Consider the following 16,380-nt stretch of genomic DNA (forward strand, 5'->3'; position numbering starts at 1 on the left):
GTAAATACAAAAGCATACTTATTTTAAGATTCTTAGAATAAAAAAAAAAGTATTTAGATTGCACAAAAAACCTAGGAAATTTTATATTTCTCTTAAAAGTGCTAATAATTCTAGATTAAAGTGTACAAATAATGTACTATTAATAATGCATAATGCATAAAAAGAATATGAGCATAACATTTAATAATATTTTTAATAACCAAAATAATTTGTAAAGTTCACAAAATATATGCCTATGCGTATAGTAAATAATTATATTAAGTATAGACGTATCAGTATCTTTCACCAGTTACCGGCACGTGTTTTGCATGGATTGGTTATTATCCTTGTCCAATTCTTTTACAATATGAGTTTCATGGAAAATTTAAAGGTATGCAATTTAATTAAAAATATAAAATTCTTTTCTTTTTCTTACATATATTATTATGAGTTCTATATATTATATCATATTTTTATTTTTAATCATTTTCGTTAACTATATCGATAATTTAATACTATTATAAATGTAAGAATTTATATAAATTATAAAAAATAGTAGAAGTACTTATATTATTGTGGTAATCAATTTTTATTATTGTATAACAAATATATTAAGAAGTTCAGTTATTTCATTGTTTAACAAATTAATTTATAAAATCTTTTAATTTAAACTATCGAAACTATCGTATAATAGTATCGTAGAAACATATTTTTCAATTTTATTAAATTTCTCACATTTTTATATTTCCTTTCCTTGTTATCAACAATATTTGTATTGTTTACAGATGCGGTTAATTATATGTCTTTATTTTTTAATACTATGTACAATATACATTGAAGCAGAAAAAAGAGTAAACAAATATGTAACTACTTTAATAGATGCAAAATGGAAAGAAACACCTTTGGCTCTTGAAGCTGCTGAATATTTAAATGATGAAAATCCAAGTTATTTTTGGAAATTCATAGATAATTTTGCTAATTATAATTTAAGAAATGGTAATTTTATTTTTATTTTATTTTATAAGATATATATATATTTTATATCATTTTTAATTTTTTTATAAATAATGTAATTTTATATTAATTTTGTTTTCATAGTTACAGAGAAAGATAACTATGATGCTGTTATTGCATTTGCTGAAAAATATTTATCTCATTCTGAGTTAGCATTAATGAAATTAGCATTATCATTAAGAATTTATTCAGCACGTATTGAAATGTTCACACAAATGGCAGAAAATAAAAATATGTCCTTTCTTGATTGTTATAACATAGTGGATATTGGTGGAGTGTTTACATGTTCTTTAGAAGAATTAGAAAAGTTGGCTATTCAAGTAAATGACACGTAAACATTTTAAAACATATATATACATATATTAATTAATTTCAATTATATATTCTATGATTATGTTCATAGGATACTTGGATACGTCCAGATATTTACAGTGTAGATCATCGTTATCATGCATCTCAACAATCAGATAAAATTATTATATTATATGGACAAATTGGAACACCAAAATTTTTGGATTTCCATAATAAATTAAAAGATCTTGCAGAAACCAATGGAATTAATTATATTTTACGACATTATTTAAAGGTATTATACTATATAATAAATATATTTAATATAATGATATATATATATATATGTATATGTGTAATTAATTTGTAATATCTATAGGATAGAATAGATAAAAATGTACGTTTATCTGGATATGGTGTGGAATTGCAAATGAAATCCACAGAATATAAAGCAACAGATGATTCAGATATTAAAGATAATACAGGAAAAGATTCAGAGACTACAACTGATAGTATGGAAGAAATAGATGGGATTAATTTTGTAACTTTAAAGTAAGGTGGTTATATTCTTGACATTTAGATTTTATATATTTTCATATTAATATTAATTTTAAATTAAATATTTTTAATTTACTATTTTTTTTTATTTTCTATTATCACAATCTAACTTTTTAAAAATTTTTTTTTAGAAATTTGTATCCTAATAAACAATTAGAGTTAGATAAATTACAAACTCATTTACTTGAAACTAGTCATGAAATTGGTGCTTTAAAAGTATGGCAGTTTCAAGAATTAAGTTATCAAGCAGCTGAAAGAATAATGAATTCTCCTACAAATGAAGCTATTAATGTTTTAACAGATATTTCACAAAATTTTCCAATGCAGGTATTTTTTTTTTGCAGTATTAAAATTATTTTTATGGAATTTTATATTTATATTTCATTTTTATAATAATATATTTATGTAATACTTAATTTGTTTGAAGGCAAAATCTCTAATTAGAACAAAAGTAAATAATGAAATGAAAAAAGAAATGAAACTTAATCAAGCAATATTTTCTACAAGTTTAAATATACAACCTACAGATACTGCACTTTTCATTAATGGATTATTTTTTGATTTGGAAGCAGTAGATGTTCTCAGTCTTTTAGAATCATTGAGAAGTGAATTAAGAATAATGGAATCTCTTCGTAAAATCGGTATGTTCCATTTAGGTTTGCTTATTAAGAAAGAAAAAAGCTGTAATGTTGAATATTTCATTTGTAGGATTTAGTAATAAAGAGATAAGCTCATTGTTAGCTTTGGATTTATCTACTAATATGGATAAACAAGAATTTGCAATGGATATAAGAGATTCAGCTATAATTTGGGTAAATGATATTGAACAGGATTCAGCTTATGCGAGATGGTCGTCATCGTTAACAGAATTATTGAGGCCAACTTTTCCTGGAATGTTAAGAAATATTAGAAGAAATTTATATAATTTGGTTGGTGTAAAAACATAGATTAATGATTTAAAATAATTACGATATAATTTTAGAAAATTTCAAAAATATAGATCCGTTTAAAAATTATATATTTTAATAGGTATTAATTATTGATCCTTTAAGTGGAGAATCCAGTCCTCTGATAACATTAGCACAATCATTATATCTACATTCCGCACCATTAAGAGTGGGTTTTGTCTTTGTAACGAATTACGATTCCTCTGTAACTGGATTAACTGATGCCAGTGTCGCAATTAATAATGCATATCATTACTTTGCGGAAACCAAAGGATCGGAACATGCTTTACAATTTCTGATAGACGTAAGATTTTACTATATTTAATTATCATTTGTTATATAATTTTCTATACATAAAATGAAAATCTTTCTTATTCTATATATTCTTATTCTATATATTAATAAAATTAATAAAATTTATAATATATTATATCCGATTTTAGTTAGGAAATTATATTGGACCAGAAGGAGTAGATGTAGAAGATATAAAGAAAACAATAAAAATGCAGGATTCATCTGCTAATATAAATTATATCCTTGGCGAAGAATCTGAATATGACGTAGGACGTCATTTAGCTAGTGATTTCGTAAAGCGATCTGGTTTTAGGAAATTTCCACAAGCTTTACTTAATGGTGTACCTTTATCATCTGATCAATTAAACGCCAATTCATTTGAAGAAGCTGTTTTATCTACCATCATATCGCAAACACCTGCATTACAAAAAGCTGTATATCGAGGAGAAATAACTGAAGGAGATGATGTAGTTGATTATATTATGAATCAACCGAATGTTATGCCTTGGTATGAAATTTTAATATATAAGATTTTTTCAAGTTTGTATGAATATATTTTATATGTTTTATAATAATTTATATGTTTTGTTATAGCTTGAATGAACGAATATTGAAACCAGAAAAACATACATGGTTAAACTTAATTGGTACCATACCTAATGATGAAGATTATAATAAATGGAGTCCTCAAGATTTATCAAGTTGGTTGATGAATAAAATGCGTTATATATATGTTCCACGTCGCACAACTGTTCATCATTTATATACATTTTGGATTGTAACAAATTTAAATGAATTAAAAGGTAGACAATTATTACGTGAGGCACTCGAATACATAGTAAGTGATTTATTATATTTATTATTTAGTTACATCATTATACAATAAGATTTATATTAATATTTAAATATAATTATCATGATTATAATTTAGGAATCAAATGCAGATGTTAGAATTAGTATAATTGTTAATCCACTTGTCGATACGAATGATAATACAATCGATATCAATCAAATAGTATTAGCTGCATTACACACTCTTCCGGTAGAAAAAATTATGCGCTTTATTCGTAACATAATAAAGGAAGATGTGGCTACTGTTATTCTTAATGGAAAAGTTGATATAGAGGTAATTATTCTTTTGAAAAACAGTTAAAATTTTAATTTTATAAAAATAATATTTAACAATTTGTTATAAAATTAGGAAGAAGCTGTAAAGGAACGATTAAAAAATCAAATAGATGAATTGTATATACATCGTCGATATATTAAAACAGTATTAAATTTAGAAAAAGGAGCTAGAGCGATCGTATGTAATGGACGATTAATCGGTCCTTTAGATGATGATGAAGAATTTACAAATGAAGATTTTTCATTATTGGAAAGATTTACTCAAAGTACTTATGATGATAAATTATTGAAAAAATTAATAAAAGGACAATTATTGGAAAATGACGAATATGGTATGATAAAAAATCAATATGAAACCATATATGATATAAAATATGTAATTTATAATAAATATGTAACATTATTCTTTCGATTTTTTATATAGAAAAGAATGAAATCACCGATGATATGATAATGAAAATCACATCTTTATTAGCATCGCATCCACAAACGCGAAGTCGATTTCACGTTCCTTTTCACGGTGATGATTACAGGTAAGAAATTCGTATTTATTTATAACATATACAAGTATATGATATTTTTATGATATTTTTTTTATAATATATTTAGTGCCATAAAGATTCCAGCGATAAATCCGGATGAAGTATCATTTAATTTAATTGCTATTGTCGATCCAGTATCTCGTGGTGCGCAAAAATTGGGTCCAATTTTAAAAACACTTCAGCAATCTTTAAACTGTAATATTAAAGTGTTTTTAAATTGTTTGGATAAAAACAGCGATATGCCATTGAAAAGGTATACAGATGCTCTAAATAGAAAAGAAATGGTATATAAAGTATTATATAAAATTTTATTTTATGTAATTTTATATGTATTATTTTTAGTTTTTATCGTTTTGTATTTGAACCTCAATTACAATTTTTTCCTGATGGGCGTATTAATGGAGCTATGGCGAAATTTACAAAATTACCGACATCATCTCTTTTGACACAATATATTCATGCTCCAGAAAATTGGTTAGTAGAAGTTATTAGAAGCGTTTATGATTTAGATAATATAAAATTGGATAACGTAGCAATTGGAGTGCATAGGTAAGTAAATTTTGTTAAGAAATATAATAAAAACGTATATTTTTTTTAAATTATTTGTTATTTTACAGTGAGTTCGAATTAGAATATTTACTTCTTGAAGGTCATTGTTTCGAAGCAGTCATCGGAAATCCACCACGTGGATTACAGATTACATTAGGAACAGAAAAGCAACCATTAATGGTAGATACTATAGTAATGGCAAACTTGGGCTATTTTCAGTTAAAAGCAAATCCAGGTGAATGGGTATTACGTCTTCGACAAGGGCGCTCAGCAGAAATTTATGATTTTACCACAGTTGGTGGCCAAGATGTTCTACAAAATGATAATGATGTAAAAGTTGTTATAAGTTCTCTTAGAAGTCATGTATTGAAAGTTAAAGTATCCAAGAAGCCAGATAAAGTGGGAATGGATCTTTTATCGGAAGATGATAAAAGTTCTGGTTTATGGAATTCTATTTCTAGGTAGGTAAAATTTTTTCAATGTGCTTTTCTATAATTTGAGTGTTGATTATGTAAATTTAAAATAGTTTTAAATTTCTTGGTGTTAAATGAAGATATTCAATATTTTTAGCATGTCGATAAGCGATCGTCTAACTTTAATTTTTATTTGTTCTTTCTTTTTTTTTAGCTTTTCCAAATTTTGGTAAGCTTTCCACACCTACTTAAATATTATCGCGTAATATGTAATATCCTTCATGTATAAAAATAATTATTTTACCAATTGTTTTGTATGTTAAACATGCATTATACTATTATTAATTATCATTATTATTTTATTATTTTTATGGTAGCATCAATATGCGTTGTATGTTGCAGTACACGTTTGTACGCTCAATCAACAGCATATCTTTAAAAAAACAACAAAAATTTTTTTTATTTCCATTTTTTAATTGTATTATTTTCTTCAAAATTAGGACATTTACGACAACGGATGATAGTGATGATCAAGATGAAAAATTAAATATTTTCTCTCTAGCATCTGGACATTTATATGAAAGATTTTTGAAAATTATGATGTTGAGTATTATAAAGCATACCAAAAGTCCCGTTAAATTTTGGTTTTTGAAAAATTATCTTTCACCAACATTAAAGGTAAACTATTATACACATTAATAAATAAATCAGAAGATATAAAAGTTTAACAGTCAAATGAAATTTTTCATTAGGATTTTTTGCCTCATATGGCAAAAGAATATGGCTTCGAATATGAATTAGTACAATATAAATGGCCTCGTTGGCTTCATCAACAAACTGAAAAACAAAGAACTATATGGGGTTACAAAATATTATTTTTGGATGTTTTATTTCCATTAAATGTTAAGAAAATAATATTCGTTGATGCTGATCAGGTATATGGATTATATATAATTACAATTTATTATCACTAATATTATTGGTTTTTATTATTAATTTTTATGATAATTAATTAATATGTGATATATGACATTGTTGTTAGGTTGTAAGAGCAGATTTGAAAGAATTAGCGACTATGGATCTTGGAGGTGCACCATATGCATACACTCCATTTTGTGATAGCAGGAAAGAAATGGACGGATTTAGATTTTGGAAGCAAGGTTATTGGCGAAATCATTTACAAGGTCGCGCTTATCACATCAGTGCTCTTTATGTAGTAGACTTGAAGCGATTTCGACGCATCGCGGCCGGAGATAGATTAAGAGGACAATATCAAGCACTAAGTCAAGATCCTAATAGTTTGGCCAATCTGGATCAAGTCCGTATGAAATTGATATTAACATAGTAATAGTTAAATAATATATAATAGTAATAAATAACTTGTTGTTTCAGGATCTTCCCAATAATATGATTCATCAAGTGGCTATTAAAACATTGCCTCAGGAATGGTTGTGGTGCGAAACTTGGTGTGATGATACATCCAAAAAATACGCTAAAACAATAGATTTGGTAAATAATGTCGACAATAAATTGGTAATATGAATCTTAAATAATAATTGATTAATTGATATTCAACTGTTGTTCCATAGTGTAATAACCCAATGACTAAAGAAGCTAAGCTACAAGCTGCCGTACGTATTTTACCAGAATGGATAGGTTATGATGAAGAAATAAAAGCTTTACAATTAAAGTTAGAGAATGAGAATAGACAAACAGAAAAAGAAGAGAATGGTAATCGAATAAACATATTTAATTTTTTTATAAATATTTTTATTGTATATATATTTATATGTATTATTATATAAAATATGTATATTTTTCTTTTCTTTTATTTTAGAAATATTCGAAGATACGGAAAATTTTACAAAGCATGAAGAATTATAAATAAAATGAAATATAAGAATCAATTAATAAAATGAAATATAAGAATCAATTAAAAAAAAGATAGTATGGATACTTTTACAATTAAAAAAATTTTCCACAAATAATGGATTATTTTCAATATTCGCAAGCACATTGTTGCAACAGCGCGTGATTTTTTAAATGACAAATAAAACATTCAAAAATATTGATTGTCTTAATTTAATGAATTATTCAATCAATCATTCAGAAATGTGTCATATTGTAGTAATTAATTATAGATAAGGAATTATGTCCATACCGTTAACATAATTGTGATTTTGTATTATCTACTATAGTTATAAGAAATAAACTTGTAATGTTTGTAAGGTATTTTTTATGAATATTTGTTCCATTTACAAAAATACTTCTATTTCTGCATAATATAAAAACTTTTTAATAAAAGAGAAACATTTTTTTGGCAACATTAAAAGAAATACTTATATTAATTAAAAGAAAGATCTTATAATAAAAATGAATAAAATTATTTATAATAATTACATTTTATATGTATTTTGTTTCCAATATTTATTAGAATTACAAGTTTGTATATAAGAATAACTTATATTTTTATAACTATAGATTATTTATAATTATAAAATTATAAAACGATGAATGATAGTTTAGATTATTAGATTATTAATATATATATATATATATATATATATATATATATATATATATATATTATATATATATTATATATTGTAACAATATATAATTAATATTGTAACAAATGATTGTTTATGATTTGTTTTACAATGCTAACATAATCATGATCACTTCGATGATTTTTTAACATAAATTTTTTATTTAATTTAATTTAATCTTTTATTTAATTGTTTTTACATTTATTTCTAATTATTCTTATTAAAAATATTTTTATATTTAATTTTAAATTTGTGATATCTCTATAGATCATTAATAATATTTCTATAGATTTTTTCGAACGTAATTATACGCTAACTTTAATTAAAAATTTATATGAATTTTTAAAAATATTTAAATATGCATATTAAAAAATAAGTATCTTTTGGAATGACAGTTCACTTTTATCTTCGAATTTATTTTTATGAAAATAATCAAACATAAGATAAAATAATTATTAATTTTTTTTATAATTTTTTATTTAGATTAAATAGGGTTAATTATTAATCTTATACACACGTGTGTGGGTGTATAAGTGCGCGCGCGCACATACCACGCGTGTGTTATATCTTGTTTTTTGTAATTATATCATCAAATAAATATGATTACGATAAGGGCGAAATACAACGAAAAATAATTACAGTTTAAATTGAATTAATTACTAAAATAATTATCAATATACAATTCTGATATATATTTTTTTATATTGATATATATTTTACCACATGTTACATATTTTATCACTAATAAATCTATTATATAAAATCAAAATTATCGATTATAGTTGAAAATAAAATTGAAAATTGATAAATAATTTTTATGTTCCTTCTGAATATTCTATTTCTCTAAAATATATCGCAAAAATTTCTTTTAATCTTTATGCAGAAGTAAACTAATTCCATGGAAATAATTTATATTAGCCAAAATAATATGCAATAATAACATGATATTTTATTATTTTTTCTGAAAGTTAGAAATTCAGAAATTAGAATTCTATACGTGTAGTTTGCTGTATTTGTATTTGATAAATATCTAATTAAATTTGAATAGAAATAAATTTAAATTTTAAAATTTAAATAAAAAATTTTTAGAAAAATACCAATTAAATTCTAATCAAAATAATCCAGATGATTAAATATTTTACATCGAAAAGAAAAAAACTTTGTGAACAATATAATAGAAAAAAAGAAAAAAATACAATCGATATATACAAGTTTAATTATAATTGTTTTTGATTTTATTAAAGTGTAAAGTGATTAATATTACGAAAATTTATTTGATTGATAATAAGAGAAAATTAGAAATTTTAAATGATCGTTACAATGAAATAACAGGAAATAACAGAAACAGGAAAACACAATACATCAAGTATTAAACTATCGTGAACATGAAGCGTAACAAAGATAGAATAAACGACGAGTAGATAGAAACTTTGAAAGGCAGAAACAGATAGAGGAAGCAAAGAGTGGGGGAATCGATGGTCACAGAAGAAGGGAGAAAACAGGAGGAAGGAAATCGGCAGAGAGCGATCTTCAACTAAAGCAAGGGAGGGGATAAAAGAGATAGAGAGAAATAGCAAAGAAAGAACAAGAGAAAAAGAGAGAAACGGAGAAGGAGAAACTCATCGAGAGTTAAGCTATCTGGTAAAATAAACGGACGAGACTAGGCAGAGGATCTTCTACCAAAAGACGGCATGAAGTGGCAAGCGATTTACGGTGTTCATGTAACTAGTGACGCGCGTACAATCCATTCACGTTTCTTCGATCGGCTGAGGATTTAATACACTTGCCGATCTGCCATTCGTAATCGCGTCGCGCCCCTTCTTTTCGTTCCACTTTGCCTCGTCTCGCCTCGCCTACCGCGCCGCGACATCGCATCTTCGTTTTTTCCCCTTTCGCTTTTCTTCTCCATATTTTTAATCGATCAACTGAATGGTGAATTGATTCGATTGCTTGTTGCACGTTACCATCAGCGCTGTTGTCCGCGCACGCACGCACACGCACATACACACATACATGCAACCGTCCTGCACGAGGATCATGGACGACGAAAGGATCAAGCTGTGAGTTCGAATATCCTTTCGAATTCGATCGGATCGATTCGGATCAGATCGGATCAAATCGCTTCTCCCCACTTTTCCCTATTGCAGTGTCCTGCGCAAGTACAATTTCTTACAAAGTCTGTTACAATTTTTAAATTTGACAATTTTTATGAGAGAAACAATTAGAGTATCGATTTTTCGATAAAAGAAATCACAACAACGGTATTTATATTTATATTATATTATTATTTATCTTTTGTTTAATTTTTTGAATATGTTATGTTATGAAAAAAAAACATTTCAATTTCTTATGTTTATTTTAAAGATGCACATGTTGAAAAAAAAATATATTATAATTATTATGCTGATATATATTTTATATAATTTAATTACGCGTTATTGTTTTTTAACGTAATACTTTTTAATATCATACGTTATAAAGAATCAATGGTAAAGAAAAAAAATGTAACATATCCTGATATATCATGTTTATCATCCGCGTAATCAAATTCTGTTGCGTATCACGAAACAGAAGGACGATGCAATTTGGTTTTGCACACGGCATTACCGTCACGGAAATCACAGTTTTTTCATCAGAGAAAATGTTTCTATGGATAATGGCTTAACGAATATGGATTTACACACAATATTCTCATTGATATCTTCTTAGATAGCGAGAAATGATAACGGCAGTTAAGAGGATGACGCGTAATCTCACGTAAGTGAGAGTTTTCATCTCATCATTGTTCTCTATCTTTTTGTTAGATATGTTGAAAAAATAATTAATTAAAATCTCGAGTAAAATTATTTTTAATAATTTTATTTAAAATGCTTAAATAATAATTATTTGTATCAACTAAAAGTTGATCCGTTCCTCACATAACCTCGGCTTTTATTTGGTGCTACAGTTATCAACGATTATTCGACGTTTTGAATAATAAATTATTGAAGTGATTTATACTTAACTTTATTAATTAATTATATTATCGATCTTATCTCGTGCTACGCATTTAAATTTTCGGCGGCAATCTCTAATCGTTAGGAAAAAAATTAAAAAACAATAAGAAATATCATGACTGATAACAGATCGATAACTATTGTAAACAATGATATTTTTCTATTGATATAGACAATACAATACGGTTAGAAAATTTTTTTTGATTTTTCAAAATACAATTGAAATAAAAAAATGCGCAGATATATTTTTGCTTTATATATACAATTATTATTTATATCGTACAAGGTCTTCGAAATAAAATTTTTCCTCATCATACATAATAACTTGATCGTGTCAAAATCAAATTAAGATCGAAATTAAAAAATCAAAAATCTGTGAATTGAAATATACAATTCAATTCTCTTAATTCTCTTTTTTTCTTCTTCTTCTTCCTCCCGTTTGTCAGAAGAAAACAGTGACAATTCTTTCCCTTTTCATATTTTCCAGGTGGTTCAATTACGAGATAAATCCGGAGTATCGATTGCACGTTATAGAAATTGAACAATGACGGTAAATAAATTCGGTTTATAAATTTTCGTTCCCAATTATTTTCCGCATAAAAAAAGAAAAAAATTATAAAAATAATTCCAATTAATCTTGATTAGTACTGCGTGCAAAACAATAGGCAATGAAAACAGATAGTGTAAAGATCTTAATATGATCTTAATACGACAAATTGATACGATTTATTTCCTCAAAATCGATTGTGTATATCGATTATATTATACTCGTTGATTATATAATTATATTAAAATTATTTAAAATTCAATCGTTATTTTTCGTTTTTTGTTTATTAATTAGATTCAAAGACAAAGCTGTGTATGGATATGGAACAAGTATTCCGCCCAATAATAATGAAGCGGATGAGAATGAAGCCTCGCCGAAAAAAGTGATCTTTTGTGTGCACGGTAAACTTTCGGGTTGCTGTACGGTTGTGAAGGGCGCCACATCGATCGACGAGACTGCAAACACTACGATCAACATTTCTGCCGCCACTGCTATCGATGGAACTGATTTTCAACAAACTTCTTCCGGTAAAAATCGATATGATAATTGAAAATATGTGGATAAAAATGTGTTATTCTAATTTTTTTTTTTTTTGTATTCTTAGCTGTACTGGAAGACCATTGTCATAGGGAAAGGAACGAGGAGATCGATAAAAAGGCAAGAAAGAAATTACTGATTGCTAGTACGCTATGTGTAATTTTTATGATAGCAGAAATCGTAGGTAATATATTATGTAATAGACATAAAAGAATAAAATACGCGTACGATAATATAAAATGTGTTGAAGAAGATGTATATAACACATTATTATAAATAGATATATAAATTACAATTAATTATTGGTAATTAAAATTATTATTTTATTTTTCAGGTGGAATATTGTCAAATAGTTTAGCGATCGCAACAGATGCCGCGCATTTATTAACTGATTTCGCCTCGTTTATGATATCCTTGTTCTCGATATGGGTAGCGAGCAGACCGGCCACGAGAAAAATGCCTTTTGGCTGGTATCGAGCAGAAGTAGGTATAAAAGTGTTATATTCCTCATTATATTCCTATGGAGATAATTATTTAATTATTTACAGGTAATAGGAGCTCTAACATCGGTTTTATTGATATGGATAGTTACTGGAATTCTTTTTTACTTGGCAATCGAAAGAATAATTCATAAAAACTTTGAACTAAATACAACCGTCATGTTGATCACCTCTGCTGTGGGCGTTGCGGTAAATCTAGTGTTAGTGATACTACATTATATTAAAACTAATATTCAATTCGAATATTGAATGATAAATTGAATAATAATAAATTTTATTACGGTTAAAATATATTATATTTTGTATTGATTTAATTTTTATATTGCAGAATGGGTTTATCGTTGCATCAGCATGGTCATAGTCACGGACATAGTCATGGACATAGTCATAAGTCAAATCGAAATATAGAAAATGAAAAAATTAATATGGAAGATCTTTCTCATGATAGAAAGAACATCAATGTTCGTGCTGCTTTTATCCATGTTATAGGAGATTTCATTCAAAGCGTTGGAGTTTTTGTTGCAGCATTAGTTATTTATTTCAAGGTATATCCAAGAATGCTGTAGATTTGTCGAGAATTTAAGATGATGGAAACGAAATTGATATGTTAATAATAATTGCAGCCAAGCTGGATTATAGTCGATCCAATTTGCACTTTTCTCTTTTCATTATTGGTAATATTAACTACAGTTGCGATAATTAAAGACGTGATGAATGTCTTAATGGAAGGAATTCCAAAAGGATTTGAATATTCCCAAGTAGAGAGTACATTTATGCAAATCGAAGGTGTGGTTAAAGTGCATAATCTTCGTATCTGGGCACTGTCGTTGGATAAAACTGCACTCTCCGCTCATCTCGCAATAAGTAAGTACATTGAAATCTTGTTCTTTCATTAATTTTTATTAATTTTATAAAGAAATTCGAATACATATTACAATTATTCGATATATTATGTTTACTTATTTGATTGATTTATTTTTCTTTTTATTTTCTCTAATGAAGAACCAGGTGCAAGTCCTCACAATATATTACGTACTGCCACTAGAAATATTCACGATAAATACAAATTCTTCGAAATGACACTTCAAATAGAAGAATTTGATGAACGAATGGAAAATTGTAAACAATGCAAGGCATTATCGCAATAATTGTAAATCTACAATTATATATATTTTCCAATTATTTTTCGAGATTATATACAATCGGATCGATATGTGATTTGAACTCTGTAAATAACTTAACAATTTGTAAAAAAATAATACTATTGTGTTTTTCCAAAACAAATTTTCAATTCCAAAAATAACATATTTTTTTCCAAAAGATTAGATGATGTACAGAGATAATGTTTTCAGTCTCGCTGATGATGATATTCCCTCTAAGGTCTGATATCCTCTGATAGCCCTTCTAATGATTTTTAATTATAAATCAATAAACAATTTATTTACCTGTCGAAACAGTTATTTATTATAAAAATTTGTTAATTTATTTATATCTCACTTTTCATATTGAAATGTTTTGAATCAAATTGTTAAATATATCGACATATCGTTTTTTATTATCGAAACTTGTTATATTATAGCGATAACTTCAAGCAAAACTTCGTTCATAACCTATTCCATTTTGGTTAAACTCGTATAAACGAATATCAGCTAGCTGTCAAAACGATAGCTATGTCAGAAAAAAAATTATTTAAGGAAAACGATGACAAAGATGTTACGTCGTTATCAGAATTATTCGATAAAGCGTTTGAACAATTTAATAATATAAATAAAACAGATAAACCTACAAACAGTGTACAAATTCAGGTATTAAATATCATTGCGTATTATTTTGAAAAAATTTTTCTTTTGTTTTTTTTTTTTTGAATTTTTAATGAAAATATTTTATATATATTAAATTGTACATACTTTTTTTAAATGTACGTTTCTATTTGTAATTATATTCGTAAATTATATATTAATGATATATCTTTTTATTTTTTTTCATATGTAGTCTGATATAAGACGAACTATGAACATGTTAGAAGATGCAACAAAATTAGTCTCTATGGTCGATATGTTTAGTCAAAATGAAAGTTTTGATGAAGTGGCTACAGAAAATATAAAGTATTTTTTGCTGCCTGCCTTTCTTGGTACACTCGCAACAAAAATTTGTAATATAGATGATCGAATGCATATTGTTAATGTTGCTGAAATCTATTTCGTCGATTTTTTAAAACGTGTTAAAGCTTATGGTTTAACTGATATCGAAGTGCCCGAAATTAAATCGGAACATGAAAAAGAAGGCGTATCCGAGAAAGTTCGAACAAATGCGGAATTAATTACTGAAATGGTAAATCTCTTTTTAAATTAAAAATTATTACATTAAAATACTATTCTTAAGATTATATATATGTCTATATTATAGGTAAATCGAAGAAATACGAAATTACAGAGGTTTAAAGAACAAAAAGAATTGGAATCGCGTTTGGAAATCTTGCAAAAAAGTTTGTCTGATCCAAATATAGATGATGAAGTTAAAAGAGAATATTTTGTAACACTTATTAAATTATATGTAAATTTAACAATAGAAGAATTGAATTCTTTAGCCGCTGAAAAACCAATTTTAGAACATATGAAAAATGTAGGAAAAACTGAAACCCTGGCTCAGAGTTCACAAAAACATATATCTCCACTTCCTCCAAAATTAAAACCAATTATTATTACTCGAGACGAAGTGCAAAAAAAAGTATTTGGAATTGGTTATCCTAGTTTACCTGTTTTAACTGTTCAAGAATTTTATGACCAACGAGTGAAAGAAGGAGAGTAAGTAAAAAATTATATATTCATATTTTTTAATACTATTTTTAATACTAGTTTTAATACTACTTTTAAATATTATTTTCGTTTTAGTTGGCCTAATCCATCACATCATCAAACTACTTCAAAGTGCTTACAAGACTTAGCAAATAATCAAGGAAAGAAAGATGAAGAAGAAGATATTAAAAAAGAAGAAATGATTGAGACAGATAATCCAGAGATCTTAAAACAGTTACGTGCCATGGATGAATATAAAGATGTACATAGAAGAGGATGGGGTAATCGTGCTAATAGAAGTTGAACATGATAAAATTATTAATTTTATCATATATACATTAATAAATGTATTTATATGTACCTAATTTCATATTTTTCTCAGATTGCTATAGATTGTTCGAGATAATGTTATAATTGTTTATAATGATTAATAATGATTTAAGACAAATAAATGTTGTGTTTTTGCAAAAATTATTTTTTTTTTGTAAACGATGTTTTGTAAACGAACAAATGATCAAAAAAATGTGGAATATAAAATTATAAATAATTCTTTACTTAAATCCTATCATTATCATTTTGAGTGTTCAAAACTCAAAATTAGCATCATATATCAGCATCATATATTATGTTTTAAAAAGTCACCGTCTTAAAAATAAATTTTAAAATTAAGGATATAATAATTTATATAAAAAATTAAAATACATTGTAATTCTGAAATAAAAATTATAAAAATATTTTTTA

General features: G+C 26.0%; 3 protein-coding genes across 5 annotated transcripts; all 3 read left to right on the forward strand.

The window, feature by feature from the left end:
• Nucleotides 1-70: 70 nt before the first annotated feature.
• On the forward strand, nucleotides 71-7,947 carry LOC412198 (UDP-glucose:glycoprotein glucosyltransferase). 2 transcript variants are annotated; one of them, XM_016914294.2, is made up of 23 exons: nucleotides 71-370; nucleotides 765-975; nucleotides 1,078-1,313; nucleotides 1,397-1,579; nucleotides 1,664-1,836; nucleotides 1,974-2,169; nucleotides 2,270-2,483; nucleotides 2,551-2,771; nucleotides 2,872-3,093; nucleotides 3,233-3,591; nucleotides 3,678-3,921; nucleotides 4,015-4,209; nucleotides 4,285-4,543; nucleotides 4,636-4,744; nucleotides 4,821-5,006; nucleotides 5,096-5,302; nucleotides 5,371-5,763; nucleotides 6,216-6,393; nucleotides 6,468-6,650; nucleotides 6,758-7,033; nucleotides 7,108-7,224; nucleotides 7,305-7,446; nucleotides 7,553-7,947. In XM_016914294.2, exons 1-23 carry the CDS (start codon nucleotides 230-232, stop codon nucleotides 7,597-7,599), a joined length of 4,692 nt encoding a protein of 1,563 aa, XP_016769783.2. In that variant the 5' UTR covers nucleotides 71-229; the 3' UTR covers nucleotides 7,600-7,947. The 2 variants fall into 2 exon arrangements, with proteins under 2 accessions (XP_016769783.2, XP_026299043.1); XM_026443258.1 differs by lacking the exons at nucleotides 6,216-6,393; nucleotides 6,468-6,650; nucleotides 6,758-7,033; ... (1 more) ...; nucleotides 7,305-7,446; nucleotides 7,553-7,947 and adding an exon at nucleotides 5,930-6,201.
• A 1,660-nt stretch (nucleotides 7,948-9,607) lies between these two features.
• Nucleotides 9,608-14,304, forward strand: LOC107965038 (zinc transporter 2). Of its 2 annotated transcripts, none has more exons than XM_016914302.2 (8): nucleotides 9,608-10,324; nucleotides 12,102-12,334; nucleotides 12,412-12,528; nucleotides 12,679-12,827; nucleotides 12,893-13,044; nucleotides 13,173-13,389; nucleotides 13,468-13,708; nucleotides 13,847-14,304. In XM_016914302.2, exons 1-8 carry the CDS (start codon nucleotides 10,278-10,280, stop codon nucleotides 13,990-13,992), a joined length of 1,302 nt encoding a protein of 433 aa, XP_016769791.1. In that variant the 5' UTR covers nucleotides 9,608-10,277; the 3' UTR covers nucleotides 13,993-14,304. The 2 variants fall into 2 exon arrangements, with proteins under 2 accessions (XP_016769791.1, XP_016769792.1); XM_016914303.2 differs by lacking the exon at nucleotides 9,608-10,324 and adding an exon at nucleotides 10,836-11,021 and having other exon boundaries at nucleotides 13,847-14,103.
• A 121-nt stretch (nucleotides 14,305-14,425) lies between these two features.
• LOC102656107 (immunoglobulin-binding protein 1) lies at nucleotides 14,426-16,181 on the forward strand. The gene is made up of 4 exons (XM_006566108.3): nucleotides 14,426-14,649; nucleotides 14,837-15,175; nucleotides 15,251-15,648; nucleotides 15,736-16,181. The coding sequence occupies exons 1-4, from the start codon at nucleotides 14,515-14,517 to the stop codon at nucleotides 15,941-15,943; spliced, it is 1,080 nt and encodes a 359-aa protein (XP_006566171.1). The 5' UTR covers nucleotides 14,426-14,514; the 3' UTR covers nucleotides 15,944-16,181.
• Nucleotides 16,182-16,380: the final 199 nt, after the last annotated feature.

This window comes from Apis mellifera, linkage group LG10 (assembly GCF_003254395.2).
Source record: "Apis mellifera strain DH4 linkage group LG10, Amel_HAv3.1, whole genome shotgun sequence".
Classification (NCBI taxonomy): Eukaryota; Metazoa; Arthropoda; class Insecta; order Hymenoptera; family Apidae; genus Apis; species Apis mellifera.